The 18,904-nt window shown below is 45.8% G+C and overlaps 1 protein-coding gene across 4 annotated transcripts in view; it reads right to left on the bottom strand.

Moving 5' to 3' along the window:
• The window catches only part of LOC135091733 (cyclic nucleotide-gated cation channel alpha-3-like), a 70,359-nt gene that overhangs the window by 8,956 nt on the left and 42,499 nt on the right, over positions 1–18,904 (bottom strand). For 3 of the 4 annotated variants that reach the window (XM_063989645.1, XM_063989644.1, XM_063989643.1), the window contains 5 exons: positions 18,272–18,686; positions 15,387–15,599; positions 5,720–5,866; positions 2,126–2,305; positions 1,588–1,750 (listed from right to left, as the gene is read on the bottom strand). In XM_063989645.1, the coding sequence (XP_063845715.1) occupies positions 1,588–1,750; positions 2,126–2,305; positions 5,720–5,866; positions 15,387–15,599; positions 18,272–18,643 (1,075 nt within the window). In that variant the 5' untranslated portion in view covers positions 18,644–18,686. The remainder of the gene's footprint in view (positions 1–1,587; positions 1,751–2,125; positions 2,306–5,719; positions 5,867–15,386; positions 15,600–18,271; positions 18,687–18,904) is intronic. The other variant, XM_063989646.1, reaches the window with a different exon arrangement.

Raw genomic sequence — 18,904 nt, 5'->3', positions numbered from 1 at the left:
GGAGTTTTAATTATTTTTTTTTGTTTATTCCTCATATTGATATGTAATTCAGTTTAAATAAGCAATTAAAAAAGTACACTAGAATGAAACAAAAGGTTTGAAGTCTTATCAAGGAAAGACACTTGTTTAGGTCATGTTGATACAGGTTGGTCCAGTTGGGCAAAGCCTGTGTTGACTTGTACTGTACAGATAATGAGCGGGTCAGGCTTGACTACTTTTACATTTTTTATGTATATGTAGAGATGGCTACCTACTTAATGAAGCAGCCTTCCTACCCTTATTTTTAGCTAAAGCTGCATGTCAACTCAAGGGATTTTAATAGGTAAGTATCACAGGGCAGAACTTGTGATGTGTCAATTAAGCCACATGTTCTTTGTCAACCCCACCATCCACACTCCCTCCTTGTTTCTACATTTCTCATAACCCCCTCCCTATCTTCTCCATCTAAGCCCCCCCTTTCTCTCTCTCTCTCTCTCTCTCTCTCTCTCTTAAACTTCCAGGAAAAGAGTAGATAACAACATCCCATGTTTTTCTGCGTGTATGACAAATAAGATAAAACAATGAAAATATCAGTTGGACTTGTCAAGTACTCAGACAAACTCAGGATGTTTTTGTTTACTTGGAGAGGGAGAGGAAGAAGGCGGGCCCAAGGTTCATGCCAAAAGCAGCTCTAGCCAATGAGATCTGCTAGGAAAAAAAAGATGACAAGTGTCGCTTTTGTTAGAAATATGGGTAGGAAAGCTTTTTCATCAAGTACAGAGCCATCTGTACATATTCTGTATAGACCTTATTTATAAATATGATATAAAATTTGGGCTATTTTCTTGGTGTTTTTTTTTTTTGTGTGTGTGTGTGTGGTTATTGTTTTTTTTTTTCTTTTACTAATTAATTTTTTTTTTAATGCCAACCCTGCTGCCGAGACACAGTGTTGTAATACGTGGTGAAGGATGCTGAGGAAGGGAAGGATGCATGGGAATGGAGGAGGAAGGAGGGGAAAGAGCAAAGAACATGAGGAAGAAGGGAAAGGAAGAGAGAAACACAGGAGAGGAGGAGGAGGAGGAGGAGGAGAAAGGGAGGGGAAGGATACAGAACATGACGACAAATGGAATGGAAGAAAAACACACATGAATGGAAGAGAAGGAGGAAGGAGGGAAGAGAACAGAACATGACAAAGAAACGAAAGGAAGATAATAACACAGGAGTGGAGGAAAAGGAATGAAGAGAGAAATATACAGAACAAGACGAAGAAGGGAAAGGAAGAGAAGAAAAGAGGAATGGAGAAGGAAGAGGGAAGGATATACAAGACAAAGGAATGGAAGAAAGAGAAGAATACACAAGAATGGAAAGAATGAATACAACTGTAGAATGAAAGCAGAAAATAAACGAATGAATGTACGAACTGAAAGAGTAATGACAGAATGGAGAGATCAATTTATAGATGAAACTGATGGGCAGAAATAAATCCGTTTGTTTCATATCTGACTACCACATGCGGGCCTGGCAGCTTCATGAAACTTCCCTTATTTTCAGATGTTCTAATGTTCTTAATGAAACAAACGCGAGTATAACAAAATATCGAGTGAGAACCTTCATGAGCGCGGACTCCCATGTCAACCAAGTAGACGCCATCACATATATAATCAAGGAACAACCACAACACTGGACTGAGGTTGTGCAGCTCCCAGAACACAGCACGACCAATGATCATGACCCAGTTGTACAGCAGCGCAGCGGTCATCACGAACAGCCACTGTGCAGGGGAGAAAAAGAGTGGATGAGGTGAGATGTGTATTAGGAGAGGAAGGAATTATGAGGCAGGCTGTGTACGGGGGGAAGGTTGTGTGGGACACGAAGACAGATGGGGTAGGCTGAACAGGGGAAGGTAGATTGTATAGGAGAGGACGGTGGAATGAAAAGTCTGTATAGTTTAAGGAAGAAAAACACTATAGAAAAAAAAAAACTACTAATGATGATAACACTGCTACTATTACTACTACCTACTATAATTAAACTACACTCGTAAAAGAACAGTTTAGGTCTAGCAGAATACCTTGTAATAATAACACTACTACTATTACTACTACTACTACACTCGCATACAAACAATCTGGGTACAGCACGTTACCTTGTAGTGAGCAGGCTTGGTGGTGTCGATTGCGAAGTATCCTGGAAGCACGCCGCAGCAGAAGGTATGCGTGGTGTCATCGGCCTCTCTCATTTGGCCCGCCATCGCCATCTTCTCCAGGAAACTGTCTGGCCTCTCCGGCTCCTGCTGCTGGCTAGTTGACGCCCACGACCGGAGAGTCTGCGAGAAATGGCCAGTACTTTATAATCAAGGTCTCACATCCTCCCTTCTTGCTCATTTTCTCTTCCCCTGTTTCTCTCGGTCTTCTGAAATCAATCAGAGTCTTTCACTTTGTCTTTCAGTCCCTCAGTTCCTCTCTCTTCTCTGCGTGCTCATTTTCTCTCCTATTTCTCTTCGTCCCTATACAAATATGTGCCTTTTCATGTCCCTCACAGCCCTCCACCTTTACTTTCAGCCTTCTCTTAGCCACTCATACGTACTCCCTCACTCTCCTACCTATATCTGGCACTAACAAACAGAACTTACTGGAGCCTCAAAATAAATCGTCTCTCTCTATCTCTCTCTCTCTCTCTCTCTCTCTCTCCTATCCTCCTCTTGTTTAAACACTCCAGGAGCATCAAAGTCATCTTTCCTCACTCTCACCGACTCTCTCTTCCATCACCTTCTTGTTTAAATACCAAGGATCCTCAATCGACTCCTTTGGGTTCAATTCGTGATGTCCGTTTGAAGCAAAGTTTTTTTTTTTTTTTTTTTTTTCCCGCCCTCGCCCTTGTGTGTCTCCGTGTCCTCGTGTCCCTGTCTGCCTGCCGCCTCGCTCAGACACTGGTAAAAGTTAACAGCTGTGGTGGGGGTGTGTCTGTATTGTGGTGCACGGGTTTAGAATACACGAAATGAAGTAATGACAACGAAAAGTGAAGTGGAAAAAGAAGCACACGCAAGAATCATGACAGTAGGCGCTAAGGGAGGCTAATGAATGATGACTTTTATGTAAGAAGGAGACTGGGCAAAGACAACGAAATTTATACATAAAGAAAAGGCCCACTGAATTGCCAGTCCCCAAAGAAAATGAGGCAAAAGAATTGGTGCTAATAACTACATAGTAAAGGAAGGCTGATGGAAAGAATGACGAGGAGTAAGAGAGAAGAAACAGAGGGAGAAAGAAAGTCAAACATGCCAACCATTTACTAATCATTGAACGCCTTACGAGTCATTATTGTAAATCGAGGGGAGCGGACCTTGTGACTCATGCTTGTGCTGAGAGAGAGAGAGAGAGAGAGAGAGAGAGAGAGAGAGAGAGAGAGAGAGAGAGAGAGAGAGAGAGAGAGAGAGAGAGAGAGAGAGAGAGAGAGAACGTCACTGATTAACCTACATTGATTAAAGAGAAGGAAAACTAAAAGGTCTTGTGTCCTAATCTCATCTAAATTGACACAACGTAATTAGTCTAACCTAACACTCATATACGGAGAAGGAAGGCGATAAAGGTGCTTGTATCTTTTAATAGGTTCTACGTAATTACTGAAGGTTTTGAGGTCGTTTCCGTGATTAGAGTAAGAGCTTAATTATAAAAAAAGATTCCACGCTGCTAATGAGGAAAGCCAGAATCCGACTAATCATCTCAGTGGGTTTTGAAAATAATCCTGAGAGAACGAGGTGTTTTAGAAGCCAGTGAGGCATGAAGAAAGTAAAAGGAAAAGAAAAAAAAAGTTATGTTAATGTCTTTTGAAAATAATATGTATGACAGAACGAAGTATTTCGAAAGACAGTGAGAAAAAAAAGAAAGAAAAAAGAAAGAGGAAAGACAAGTTCTATTTCTGCCTATGATACGCAGAGACACAGGAAAGGTGGTCGTGTTTTACTATAGTTTTGTGCAAGGAGAGGAAACTGTAGCATTAGTGTAGAAAGGATGCAGAAGCGAGATGAATGAAAACAACTCTGGTACTGACAGAAAACAAAGACAAAGGCAACATAATAGTGAATCTCATGAAAACATTTCCTGTCAAGTGTTGAAAAATAAGAAACAGACACATCTAATGACACACACACACACACACACACACACACACACACACACACACACACACACACACACACACACAGAGAGAGAGAGAGAGAGAGAGAGAGAGAGAGAGAGAGAGAGAGAGAGAGAGAGAGAGAGAGAGAGAGAGAGAGAGAGAGAGAGAGAGAGAGAGAGAGAGAGAGAGAGAGAGAGAGAGAGAGAGAGAGAGAGAGAGAGAGAGAACGTCACTGATTAACCTACACTAACTAAAGAGAAGGAAAATTAAGAGCTCTTGTGTCCTAATTTCATCTAAAATGACACAACGTGACCAAAGAAACCACTCAGTCCAAAAAGGAACATGTGAAAGAACACAAGAAAATAATTAAAAGTTGGTGCAAAAAAACAAACAAACAAAAACAAACAAACAAAAAATAAAACAAAAACAAAACAAAAAACAAACAAACTCAGACATACACGTGGCGGTCCTTGCATGAAACATACCTATTTTCATCTACCATCTTCGTCCATGAATTTGTCTAATATTCTTCTTGAAGTTCCTAAATGACTCACCACTTACAACTTGATTACTGAGTCTATTCCATTCATCTACCATTATTTGAGAACCAATTCTTACCTATCTTTTTCTTAAATTTAACAAGATGAAGTTTAAACCCATAATTTTTTTGTCGTATCCTGAGTGGTGATCCTGATAATTTTACTTGTGACACCATTGTTATATCCTCTGTACCATTTAAAGACCTTTATCAGACCCCTTCATCTACGTCTCTAAGAAACGTAAATTTTAAAGCTTTCAATCTCCGTATCTTTTTAATCATTCTCCTTTGCACTGATTCTGACATGCCTATATTCATCCTGCAATATGGTGACAAGAAGAAGAAAAAGACGTGAAGACAAGAGGGTGGCGAGGCGGGAGCATTTATCAATAAGGTACTGGCGAGGCGAAGGAGCCGTAATGCCCCCAAAGTGGCCCTGTCGCATTCACAGACTGAAGGCTGCCACGGCTCTCTCTAATCAATAGGGGATATTGATTTGTGATATGTCCTGTGAAGCGAGGCAACGCAGGCACGGACACCAGGCAGGTCACCACACACTCACACACACACACACACACACACACACACACACACACACACACAGAGAGAGAGAGAGAGAGAGAGAGAGAGAGAGAGAGAGAGAGAGAGAGAGAGAGAGAGAGAGAGAGAGAGAGAGAGAGAGAGAGAGAGAGAGAGAGAGAGAGAGAGAGAGAGAGAGAGAGAGAGGTAAGGCAAATAACAAACTTGAGTCAATCCTGTGGTATATAAATAGGTAAATAATCTCTCTCTCTCTCTCTCTCTCTCTCTCTCTCTCTCTCTCTCTCTCTCTCTCTCTCTCTCTCTCTCTCTCTCTCTCTCTCTCTCTCATAACCATATCCTCTCCCTTCCTCATAATCTCTTCTCCTTTTCTTCCTTTCATCCTTAGCCTTCCTGTCCATCTTCTCTTATGATACGTAAAGAAAGACGCACTCTCTCTCTCTCTCTCTCTCTCTCTCTCTCTCTCTCTCTCTCTCTCTCTCTCTCTCTCTCTCTCTCTCTCTACCCATCATCTACATCACCACTGCCACCACCACCACCACCCACCTGTAGCGTAGAGAGGAGTCTAGCTAGGGTGTTCCTCTTCGGGCGCTCCTCTGAGTCTCTGTGTTCCAAGCGAAGGATTTCAGAACAAGCGTCGTCAGCAAGGGAGGTTCTTAGGCTGCCTGGAGAGAGGAAGCCGTTCTCGCCGCTCTGAGGGAGAGAGAGAGGGCGGTGAGAGAGAGAGAGAGAGAGAGAGAGAGAGAGAGAGAGAGAGAGAGAGAGAGAGAGAGAGAGAGAGAGAGAGAGAGAATGTGTGTGTGTGTCCAGAAGGGTGAGGGAGGTATAACACACACACACACACACACACACACACACACACACACACACATCATCATAATCATCATCATCATCATCGTCCTTCTCCTCCTCCTCCTCCTCCTCCTCCTCCTTCTCCTCCTCCTCCTGGTCCTCGTCATCACCATCATCCCATCGTCAATATACGAGTAACATCTTACCATTTCTCAGAATTATCCGTATTTGGAAAATGATCCCGATGATTTTGAGTTTTGAGAAAGGAGAGGATGGAAGAAAAATATGAGAGGCAAAAAAAAGTAAGATATCCTGTGATTGGCTTGGAGAGAGAGAGAGAGAGAGAGAGAGAGAGAGAGAGAGAGAGAGAGAGAGAGAGAGAGAGAGAGAGAGAGAGAGAGAGAGAGAGAGAGAGAGAGAGAGAGAACGAAAAACCGAAGTAGGTAAGAAAAGTTTAGTAAAAGAAAAAGAAGTAAAGGAGAAAGAATGAACGAGTAGAAGGGACGATAAAAAAACAAAAAAAAATGAGGAATAGGTGAGAATAAGAGAGAGAGAGAGAGAGAGAGAGAGAGAGAGAGAGAGAGAGAGAGAGAGAGAGAGAGAGAGAGAGAGAGAGAGCACAAGAGGCGATCATTAACCTGAGTGGCGGTACTGAAAGGTGATCTATGCTTTCTTTTCTCCCTCCTTCCATCACTCATCAACTCAATGACTCACGGAGGTGTGGGGGAGGTGGAAGGTGATATGTGAGAGAAAAAATAGAGGAAAAATTGTTATATTAACCTACCATATATATATTTTAATCTTTCACTCTTCATCTCTTTACTTCCCCTCCTTCGCATCTTCCGTATTCGCAAATGTGTCAAGAACTTTTAAAAGATTCTAGTGGAAGTTAAGTTTTCGAGAGGGTTTTAATGATTCTAGTGACGATTTAACAATGACTCCGCATCACTAATGGGGAAAAACACCCATGAGAGCCTGGTTATTCATCCCTGTGCCTTTTGACTTGCGTCCTAATGGAGGTTCAAAGCAATTCTAAACACAAACCCATGTAAAGGTGAGTGTGCTATAAGAAACGTAACATGGCATTCTCCTTCCACTCCTCTGAGAATTGTTATGAAGACAGGTGTATGGTGACAGGTGTGGCTGACAGGTGTAGGACAGGTGTGGGCAAGGGTCTGTCAGTTTTGGCTATATTACTTCACTGACTGATCGCCTCTGCTTTCCCTTCGCAGAATCGAGTCAATATTTGCTTGGGGTATTTTATAGAGATTTTCGTTTTCCAGGAGGAGGAGGAGGAGGAGGAAGAGGAGGAGGAGGTGGAAGAAGAGGAGAAGGAGGAGGAGGTCTTTTTTTTCCCATCTTCAGTATATTGGAAGAAAATGCAAATGTAATTGAGGAAGAAATAAATTAATTTTGACTTTTCCTTCTTATGTATGTCATTCACTCCTCTTCCTCCTTCTTTATCGTGTCTTCCCTTCATTCACTTCCTCCAAGGTTTATTTTCTATTCATTTCTTTCTTTTTCCTCGTTTTTCTGTGCATCTTTCTATCTTTCCTTCGTCTCTTCATTCGTCTCCCCACACCCTATCACATCTTCCTTTTCCCTCCTTTCTCTTCCTCCCTCACTTGGCCTTCCTCCAATCACTCCCATTCAACATAGTAGAATCTTTCAGTTCGAGTCATTTCCTCCTCCTCCTTCTCCTCTTCCTCCTTCTTCTCCTACTCTTTCTTCTCCTTATCCTCCTTCTCCTCTTTGTTCCTTTTCCAATTAAAAGAAGAAGTACAAGAGAGATTAGGTACAAAAAAGCAGCTTAATCTTGAGGGACTTGTAGTAAATGTAAACTAAATACTCCTCCTCCTCCTCCTCCTCCTCCTCCTCCTCACTTCAATTATAGGAAGGAGTACAAGTGAAATGAGTTGTTAGAGAAATCTTAATCTTGAGGGACCTGTAGAAAACACAAAACAAGCAAGACTGAAGGAGAAGGAGGAGGAGGAGGAGAACTGTACTAGCGACCTCAATAGCTCTTAAGTAAACACACACACACACACACACACACACACACACACACACACACACACACACACACACACACACACACACACACGGGTTGGCTCTTGGCCAGTATAGGCTTAGGCTTGTAAGGGACTCTTCTCCTTCCTGTCATCTTCCTCCTCCTCCTCCTCCTCCTCCTCCTCCTCTTCCTGCTCCTCTTTCTCCTCCATCTCCTTTCCTCCTCCCAGAATCTTCCTCCTGTTTCTGATTTTCCATTCATATCTCTCCCTTCTCTCCTCCATGCCTCCTATTTCCCCTTGCCTCGTTTTTCCTTCTCCTCTTACTTTTCTCCCCTCTCCTCTCTTTTTTCTGTCACTTATCTCTCTCCCTCCTCCCTCCTCCCTTGCTCCGGTTACCTTTCTTCTCACTTTCCTCCTCCTCCTCCTCCTCCTCCTCCTCCTCCTCCTCCTCACGCAAAGCTGAAAAATCAACTAATTTTTAACAGTTTTATCGTTTTTATTTTGTTTTCGTTCCTGATTTTGTAATGTGAGGCGATCCATCCTATTGCGAAACTGTTTACATATGTTCTCTCTCTCTCTCTCTCTCTCTCTCTCTCTCTCTCTCTCTCTCTCTCTCTCTCTCTCTCTCTCTCTCTCTCTCTCTCTCTCTCTCTCTCTCTCTCATAACCATATCTCTTCCTTCCTCACAATATCTTTTTTTCTTTCTTTTATCCTTACTTTCATTTCTACCTTCTACTGTGATACGTACAGAAAGATGCCCTCACTCTCACTCTCACTCTCTCTCTCTCTCTCTCTCTCTCTCTCTCTCTCTCTCTCTCTCTCTCTCTCTCTCTCTCTCTCTCTGTCTGTCTGTCCCAAGGGCCCTGCGGTGTCTGTCTCCTCGCCACAAGAGTCTCCGCAGCAAGACAAACCATTAGTTCACCTCGAACCCCAAAAGACATGCCAGAAAACCAAGATTTTTCGCACACGTCGCTGGAAAAGAGCCGCCGTCCTGCATTTCTTTGCCTGCGCTGATTTTCATGCTATTGCCCCAAGAATGCGCCGCGGTTTTGCGCATTTCGACGAGTACAGGTGGAGGAAATGTTGAACTTGTATGAGGTGGAATATTCAGAGTGGAGAAGAGGGGAAGGTAAAGTACGGTAAGAAAGGAGGTTATGGGAAGTATCAACTGAGGGAAGGAAAGCTCTCTAGGTCTCTCTCTTTGTAGCAGTAGTAGTAGTAGTAGTAGTAGTAGTAGTAGTAGTAGTAGTAGTAGCAGTAGTAGTAGTAATAGTAGTAGTAGTAGCCATAATTTTTTTCGTGTGTGTGAAGAAAAAGACTCATACCGTGCTTTTATATTCTCTCTCTCTCTCTCTCTCTCTCTCTCTCTCTCTCTCTCTCTCTCTCTCTCTCTCTCTCTCTCTCTCTCTCTCTCTCTCTCTCTCTCTCTCACCTGATGTAATAGCGAGGCACTGCAAACATTCGCCTTTTCCACGAAGGGACGGAAGGCTTGTTTTCACTCAGTTCCTGCCTCGCCACTCAACACGTATTAAGAAGTATTAACAAGTTTAGGTTACCTGGCACTCGCTGACGCTGCCTTTACAGTACGTTCTCCTGGGCACCTCACCTGTTTGTGTCCTCTAATTGCAAACACACGAACGTACACACGCAATCAAGCATTATTTCTTTGTCATTAGTAGTTAAAAGAATTGTATGTAGTATTTCTGGTGATTTTTGTTCCTTGATCTTCTCTTGTCTCTGTTTTATTTATTTATTTATTTATTTTTTTCAGTCAGAAGTTATTTGTGTATTTGTGATTGTTGATGATTTTCTGTCTTCATATTTTTTTCTGGTAATTTTATTTGTTTATTTATTTATATTACTTTTTTTTTATGAGGGAAGTTCCCATTGTATTTTAGATTATTATTCTTTCTCAGTCTTTTTTCGTTTCAGTAAATATATGTGTTCTTATTTCTACGACGAGTTATAAATTTTCAGCGTATTTCAAACTATATTTGCGTCTCTAGCTTCTTTTATTTTAGTAAATGTGTTTTTCTTAATTACAATTTCTAGTGTATTTCAAATTATTCCTGTGTTTTGATCTTTTTTTTCAGTAACGTTATATTTAAAGACATAAGTTGCTAGTGTATTCCTGCGTCACGATCTTCTCTTGTTTCAGGAATTTTTCTTCAGAGTTGAAAGCTCCCAGTGTATTTGAGATCATTCCTCCTTTGAGATTTTCCTTTATTTTAGCAATTATACGCTTTTTCAGAGTCATAAATTCCCAGTCGTATTTCAAACTATTCCTGCCTCACGATCTTTCTTTTAGTGCATTTCTTTCCTGCCGTCAAATGTTTTCCACAGCATCAGAGGTTCTTAACGAGGAGTAATTGCATACAGCCAGTGAGGGGACGGAGCGCGGGGGCCAGAAACGTCCTCCTCTTGTTTGTTCCTGTGATCAAATAAGTAGCAGAAGAATGAGAGGAGGGAGAGAGTGATTCACTTCTCCCCGATCACTGGAGGAGAAAGTCTGAGTCTTGTCTCGACTTCCCAGCTTTAAAGTGGTGTCAGTCTGTTATATTTATAGAGAGATGGGTAGATTTATTCACTCCTGTTGCATTCTTCCTTGACGTGCATGGTTCACTGTTATAAACTATTGCTGGCGGCCTTGTACATCCACCACACACACACACACACACACACACACACACACACACACACACACGTCTTCACAAGACACACCTGCAGTGAACAAATACCACACCTGAGCACACCTGAACACGCCACACCTGCCCACCCCTACCGTGTTCTCATGGCCTCGCGTCACCAAAACAAAGACAAGTAATTAGCCTGGAGAGGTGGAGGTGGCGGCGGCGGCGGCGGCGGCGGCGGTGGTGGTGGTGGGTGTGGTGATGGTGGTGGCGGTACCCACAGGAGCGCCACGCCTCGCCTCGCTTCCCTCGCTTTAATTCACTCCTCCCAAGGGGAGGGCGCGTTACGGGGGAGCCGCGGCGGAGAACCTGTCAACACGAACAAGGTCACTGCCGCCCTATTTCTCTTGCCGCGCTCTTGGGAGTTAAGTCTTGAAGAGGATTTCTTTTAACGCACACTCATATGAGGGAGAAATATGGTGCGGGCTTGACGTGAAGACATGATGGTGTCTCGTGCATCACGTCAGGAGGGAGAGTGGGACGTGACGCGTGGCCTGCAGTGTCTGTGGGTGACGGCATGCTCCTGCTGTACGTACACTGCACGTGAGGCTGTAAGGGAGCTTTGCCTCTCATCCCAAGGCTCTAGGCAGGTAACACTGCCCGGTGCTCTTCGCGACGGGCCTCCTTTATGGTGCCGCCGCCAGCCGGGGCACGCAGGCCGCCATGCTGAGGCCCGCCCGCGTGGTGCCATAAACCCTCCAAGGCTTCCCTGCGTCACACACATCACCACATAAATTATGACTTTTTTTTCCGGTGGGCGTCGCTACAGTTCGTTCCGCCCACCCCTCCTCCCCCACATACAGATGGCTGCCGCCCAACACTCAGCTGTCTTCGCCTCCTCCAGCTTGTATATGAATGTGTACGGGCGCGCGGGCGTCCATGCCAGGGATATGTGTGTGATTGTTACGCCGCCATGACACATTCCTGCCAAGAAACTTGTGCCGCGGCCCGCACCTCTGGAATGCCTCGCGTAACGCAACAGTGCCTGACACGCCCCGCACCTCACGCGAGGCAGCCCGCCACTACCCGCCGCTGTCCACACTGGTGCATGGCGGGCAGTTAGTGGCAAGTCCGCGCCTCTGCAGACACTACCCAGCCAGTGCGGGCAACAAGCAACACGTAGCAATACGCTGAGGTGACTGAAACCGGGATCCGAACGCGTTAACGAGATTTGAACGCGTGCCACTCAATTTGTTATGCGAGGCCTTTACCATTCGTTCTCAGCAGCAAAGTGCGTGACACACACATACACACACACACACACACACACACACACACACACACACACACACACACACAACTAACCACTGTTTACCTTACGTACACTTCAAAGCACGTTCAAAAGACGCCGCGCACAGTCTGAAATGTCTCGTATACTAAAACACACTCAGACATGTTCTTCCCCCGCCACACTCTTTCACTGTTCTGCGGGAAAACTATTCGATGCGGCCACACTGATCCACACTAAGCGTCTAACTCAAACAGATCCGCAATGTTTTTTCACAGTATCCACACGGGGGTTGGTTGACACGGCGACACGATCCCACCGCATCTGACAGACTCTGGAATGCGGGCCGCTAACTCTCCACACCTCACAAGTAAACTTAGTGTGGCTCGCGGGGCAGGTCAACACTCCCGCAGGGCTGACGCAAGGGGAAAAGGGACTTCAAGAGCGCGGGGGGTGGTGAAAGAGAGCGGCAGGGAGAGAGGGAGGGAGGGAGGATCAGTAGACGACGGAGAAGGAGGAAGGCGGCCTGACCCAGCACCATGGAGCCCAACAAGTGAGCGAGGCTGGGTTTGTCCGGCAGCCACTAGAGGGCGGGGAGAGGGGAGGAAGGGAGGGAAGGAGTAAGAGAGAGAGAGAGAGAGAGAGAGAGAGAGAGAGAGAGAGAGAGAGAGAGAGAGAGAGAGAGAGAGAGAGAGAGAGAGTACAATCTCGCCACTGGTAATAAAGAATACCACCACGGTTTATTCACGCTCGAGAAAAAAATTGGATTCAAGGAAACGCGAGGAAATGGACGGGAAAATTGTAAACGATGATATGGAAATACTTGAAAAAATTAACTTTCCGCCCACGAGGGAAGGAGAAAGGAGGAAAGAGAAGAGAAAAGAGAGTGAAATTTTCTAAAATGTTCCACTCTGGGTGATTTAATCGAGAAAAGGAATTAACGATTTGGCGACGGGTCCTTTAGACTTCACCTCTTTAAGAATATTATAGCAAGAACGAGAGCGAGAGAGAGAGAGAGAGAGAGAGAGAGAGAGAGAGAGAGAGAGAGAGAGAGAGAGAGAGAGAGAGAGAGAGAGAGAGAGAGAGAGAGAGAGAGAGAGAGAGAGAGAGAGAGAGAGAGAGAGACTGTTCCCATAAATAAACTCATAAATATCTCCTATCTACAATTATTACATTTATTTTTTTCTTATCATGTTTTCCCTTTCCTACTTTCTTCCTTATTCTCTCTCTCTCTCTCTCTCTCAGCCTACTGCGAGAGCGGTAAGAGTCCTCGCCTCTCCCAGCCATTGTCCTTAGAAGAGGAGGAGGAGGAGGAGGAGGAAGAGGAAGTGGAAGAGGGAGAGGAAAAGGAGGAGGAGGAGGAGAAGGAAGAGGAGGAGAAGGAAGAGGGAGAGGAGGAGGAGGAGGAGGAGGAGGAAGAGGAGGAGGAGGAGGAGAAGGAGGAGGAAGAGGAGGAGGAGAATCTCAAGTGGTCTGGGCACCTGCCTCTAACAGATGACCACTGCAAATAATTCTCTCTCTCTCTCTCTCTCTCTCTCTCTCTCTCTCTCTCTCTCTCTCTCTCACTAGCCATAAACCCGAACTCATTATATGATCTATATTCCATCCCCTTCCCTCCCTCTGTCCATCCCTCTCTCCTTCTCTCCCTCTCTCTCTCCCTCTCCCTCTGTCGTTCACTCCCTTCCGTGACCTGCATAATGGCAATAATGATCAGAAGGGGATTTAGTGAAGGGCAGCAGCAGCAGGAGGAGGAGGAGGAGGAGGAGGAGGAGGAGGAGGAGGAGGAAGAGGAGGAGGAGGAGGGACGGAGGATGGGAGGATGGGGGAGAGAAATAAATGGAGGGAGGAAGAGAAGTGTGTGTGTGTGAGAGAGAGAGAGAGAGAGAGAGAGAGAGAGAGAGAGAGAGAGAGAGAGAGAGAGAGAGAGAGAGAGAGAGAGAGAGAGAGAGAGAGAGAGAGAGAGAGAGAGAGAGAGAGAGAGAGAGAGAGAGAGAGAGAGAGAGAGAGAGAGAGAGAGAGAGAGAGAGAGAGAGAGTAACAGGTGGGCGGCTTTTACCTGCCAGGAACATTCAGGTGAGCAAGAGAGACTTTTAGGACACGAGGTAAAGAGGTCACCTTAATGGCAGCCTCCCGTGTACCTGTGTCTACCTGACTAGTGTACCTGTAGTTTGTTCCTTCGGGCCTAGTATTTCCCCCAGTCATCAGGTGTCCAGTGTCCGGCAGTGTCCCAATTTTGCAAGTCTTTAAGTGTCTTCTGGCTTAAGTATGCGTGTGGCTTGCGTTCTTGTATGCCCCTATTCCTATAAGTGTCCTGTAGCCAGTGTCTTTTCGTGTCCTGTTTTGTATGTTCTCCCGTGTCCTGTTGATTGTGTCTTCTAGTGTCTCATTAATGCATGCCTCTCCAGCGTCTAGTTTTGCATCTCCCAGTGTCCTGTCGCCTGTCTTTCAGTGTCCCAGTAAGATAGGAACGCCTCATTAGTGTATCTGTGTCATGAGTGTCCAGTTTTGCATGTCCTCCTGTGTCCCCCTATGGGCCGCTATCTGTCCTGGCTTGAAGAAGACTCGGTGGTCGATACATTATTAAAACTATCATGTCAGGGGACGCAGAGGGGAGGGAGAGAGCGATGGAGTGCGAGGGAGAGCGAGGGAGAGCGAGGGAGAGCGAGGGAGAGCAAGGGAGAGGGAGGAAAGGGAGAGGATGAGGACATGTGTTACTCAAAGGTCGTCACTCTTTTACCTTCTTGATTAAAGTTTCCCTGGACGTCTTGTGGAGGAGAGGAGGTGCTGTGGTGGTGATAGATTGATGGAGAATGAGGAGGAGGAGGAGGAGGAGGAGGAGGAGGAGGAGAAGGAAGAAGAGGAGGAGGAGGAGGAGGAGGAGGAGGCTGTGATGGGAGGAAAGTGTCACGCCAAAGGGAAGGACGATAAACTCTTCTTAGCGTCTTGTAACCGCAATGGAGAGGAGGAGGAAGAGGAAGAGGAAAATGTTGTCTCCCTGATCTCTCTCTCTCTCTCTCTCTCTCTCTCTCTCTCTCTCTCTCTCTCTCTCTCTCTCTCTCTCTCTCTCTCTCTCTCTCTCTCTCTATTTCCACGTCGTTATTGTTACTTTTCATATCTCTCTCGCTTCCTTTCCTCCTCCCCTCTTATTCTCTCCTTCCGCCCTTCCTTCCTTTCTTTTCTTTCTTCCCTCTTTCCTTCCTCCTCCTTTCATTCTCTCTCTCTCTCTCTCTCTCTCTCTCTCTCTCTCTCTCTCTCTCTCTCTCTCTCTCTCTCTCTCTCTCTCTCTCTCTCTCTCTCAGATGAAGAGACGCATAATATTTGCTTTAGTCTGCCCACCATTTTAAAGTTTTCTTTGATACATTGCATGAAAACAGACACTTCCACTACTATTACTACTACTACTACTACTACTACTACTGCTACTACTACTACTACTACTACTACTACTACTACTACTACTATTACCACTAAGAGTCAAAATAGCGACATACCTCGTGGTCTTGAGAATCAGCGGCCTGAAGCAGATGTCTCCTGGTCAGGTCAAGAGAGGTCACGTGACTGGCAGCTCTGTGGTGACCTCCCCCTCCTCCACCACCACCCCCACCACCACCTTCACCACTTCCACCGCCACCACTACCACCGCCACCACCACCACCACCACCATCACCACCTGCACTTGCTGAATCAACCTCCACCAGTCTTTCCTGAGAACAAAAAAAATCATAAAGCATGAATATTATAACTGAAAAGGTGTGTGTGTGTGTGTGTGTGTGTGTGTGTGTGTGTGTGTGTGTGTGTGTGTGTGTTGCAAGATTACTTTCAACAGGCTCCACTGAAAGTTAGCGATGTTTTCAAGGGTGTTTTCATGATTCTAGTGATAGTACAACACTTCTAATGGACTTTAATGGAAGTTAGTGTGGTTTTCAAGAGTGTTTTCACGATTCTTGGGATAGTACAACAATGACTACACTTTAAACAAGATCTAGTGGAAAATGATATTGGTTTTCAAGGGTGTCTTCGTGGTTCCAGTGACAGTTCAGTAAGGACTCCATAACATCAGTAGAAAAAGCACCTAAAAGAACCAGACTAGTCATCTCAGAGGCATTAGAAGCAAAACTCATGAAGTGTGTTGCGTTTCAAAAAATATATCCTGTTAGTTTCCATTCCTTTCTACTCCTCGTTTATTCTCGTCTCGTCCTCTCCTCTCATCCCTCCACGCTCGCCGCTTCACTTAACACTGACACCAAGGGAACGGTTTCAAGAATTGGATTAAACTAAACTACACTTAATGCAACGAAAGGGAACTAAATTTACTGGTTATAAGTTAGTCTTTCCATAACGCGTGGCGGTGGCAGTGATGGCGGTGGTGGTGGTAGTAGTGTTGCAATAGCGTCATAGAAAACTGACGCCGCCGCTGAATGCTACACAGACTCAAGAAAATTATCCATGAGGCTGCCTTGTTCCCTCGTCTCAACTGGATTCCCCCTCATCTTTATTTCCGCGGACATGACACGCCCGTCTTGCTTTTACTCTCCCATTTCCCTCCCGCGCACCCTTCAGTAACAAATGATGGTCTGTTACCGCAGCTGTATCTGTCCGTGATCGCTCACTTAACATCTAATTTATTCCTTTATTAAGTCGTTCAATGCGCTTCACTGTCCCATGTTTGTAAACGGTTTCCACGTCTTATATAAACTACTAACAATATGTACTAGAAATTATTGGAGGTTTTCACAGACACTTTCATGATTCTATAGAGTGTTTAACAAAGACTGCACCATCAATAGGATAAGATCAAGAGAACACAAGTAATCATCTCTGTGGCTTCTGCAAACAGTCCTTATGAGAAACAAAGGCTCTCTGTTCCTTTACCCTGTGTGTGTGTGTGTGTGTGTGTGTGTGTGTGTGTGTGTGTGTGTGTGTGTGTGTGTGTGTGTGTGTGTCACCTGCAGTATTCAGCACAGTTTTCCTTCCTCTCTGCATGACTCATTGATGACTCTCTCTTCATCTCCATCCTTCCCCTTCCTCCTTCTTTTTTCTCCTCTATTTATTACACTTCCCTGGTCTCCTCTCTCGTCTCCTCGCCAGCCTCGCTTACTTTCTTTACAGAAACATTTGTGCTTTATGAGAGAGAGAGAGAGAGAGAGAGAGAGAGAGAGAGAGAGAGAGAGAGAGAGAGAGAGAGAGAGAGAGAGAGAGAGAGAGAGAGAGAGAGAGAGAGAGAGAGAGAGAGAGAGAGAGAGAGAGAGAGAGAGAGAGAGAGAGAGAGAGAGAGAGAGAGAGAGAGAGAGAGAGAGAGAGACGTTTAAATAAAGCAAGAAGTTTTGTCTGGAAACACCGAACGCACACACACACACACACACACACACACACACACACACACACACACACACACACACACACACACACACACACACACATACACTTAAGGTCATACAGGTGTGAAGGTCATGGTCACGCTAACACCTGCGTGACCTGACCTGACCTCGCTCGCTTGCACCACCTCACACTGCCTAAGTCACTCTTGACAATTCACCTTTAAGAAAAATCAGAGGTAAGGCAGGTTCTCTCTCTCTCTCTCTCTCTCTCTCTCTCTCTCTCTCTCTCTCTCTCTCTCTCTCTCTCTCTCTCTCTCTATCTCACACTTCCAATCTCTCTGTCAATCCTACCACCCACCCATTCTCCCCCTCCTCCTCCTCCTCCTCCTCCTCCTCCTCCTCCTCCTCCTCCTCCTCCTCCTCCTCCTCCTCTTCCTCTTCCTCTTCCTCCTCCTCCTCCCGCAAACTTGTCTCCTCTCTACTTTAGAAAAGCTGAGTTTGAACGCTGCTAAAAGTGTGTGTGTGTGTGTGTGTGTGTGTGTGTGTGTGTGTGTGTATACTTTGGAGTGGTTAGGCAACACTCCATACACACACACACACACACACACACACACACACACACACACACACACACACACACACACACACACACACACACACACACACACACACACCTATGACATAAGACTATAACTCTTTTTAAACTGTAAATTGAAAAGTGGTAAAAAAAAAAAACAACTGACGCTAAATTCATAAAGGAGTGTAGTCAATATAGTGTGAAGGAAAGTTAATGTGCTTGATGTGTTGATGTGTTGATGTGTTGATGTGTTGATGTCAGAGTGAGTGTTGCAGTATGATGTGAAGTTGCATTCATGAAATATTATCTCCTTGTTCCATTATTTAGCTGCAGGAGTAGTGAGAGAGAGAGAGAGAGAGAGAGAGAGAGAGAGAGAGAGAGAGAGAGAGAGAGAGAGAGAGAGAGAGAGAGAGAGAGAGAGAGAGAGAGAGAGAGAGAGAGAGAGAGAGAGAGAGAGATAAAACGGGGGTGGGATACTCACAGACGTGGAGGCGGGGACACAATGGGCGCAGCAACATGGGCGGTGGAGCAGGTCGTCCCCCAGCGTGGGCGGGCCAGTATCTTCGCAGTGGGCGTCATGGGGGGACTCCCGCTCCCTGGATGGCCCCCCTGAGAGCAGCCGCACGTCCAGGGGCTCTGCCGGGAGGCCGGGGGTCCAGGGGGCGGGGGAGGAGCGCGTGCGACGAGCCACGGGGCGAATACCATGCTTGCGGTGAGCGGTGTGGTGGTGGGCGGGGTGGTGTGCGGCCACCACGCACGTCGGGTCCGCCCCGGCCTGCAGGGGGGTGAGGGGGATGTGGCAGGCAGGGGTGGGCTCAGCTTCCCCGCCACTTACGCCCACCGGCCGCCTCATCACCGCCTGGGCCTCGCGCACCGACGGTCCATCACAGGCTGGCCTGCGGGAGGAGAAGAGGTCAAACACACGCTCACACACAGACATATACACACACACACACACACACACACACACACACACACACACACACACACTGTCTTCATCGGTCTCTGCTACAGATGGACGAAAAATTCTTGTCTGGAGTCCAGTGATTGCTCGAGACAGACAGACAAAGTTTGGTCCACGTAATACTAACATTTCAATACCCCATTGAAAGGC

Source organism: Scylla paramamosain, chromosome 38, assembly GCF_035594125.1.
Source record: "Scylla paramamosain isolate STU-SP2022 chromosome 38, ASM3559412v1, whole genome shotgun sequence".
NCBI classification, from domain to species: Eukaryota; Metazoa; Arthropoda; class Malacostraca; order Decapoda; family Portunidae; genus Scylla; species Scylla paramamosain.
Note: the sequence above shows the minus strand (reverse complement) of the source record. Positions and strands in the feature narration are given on the sequence as shown.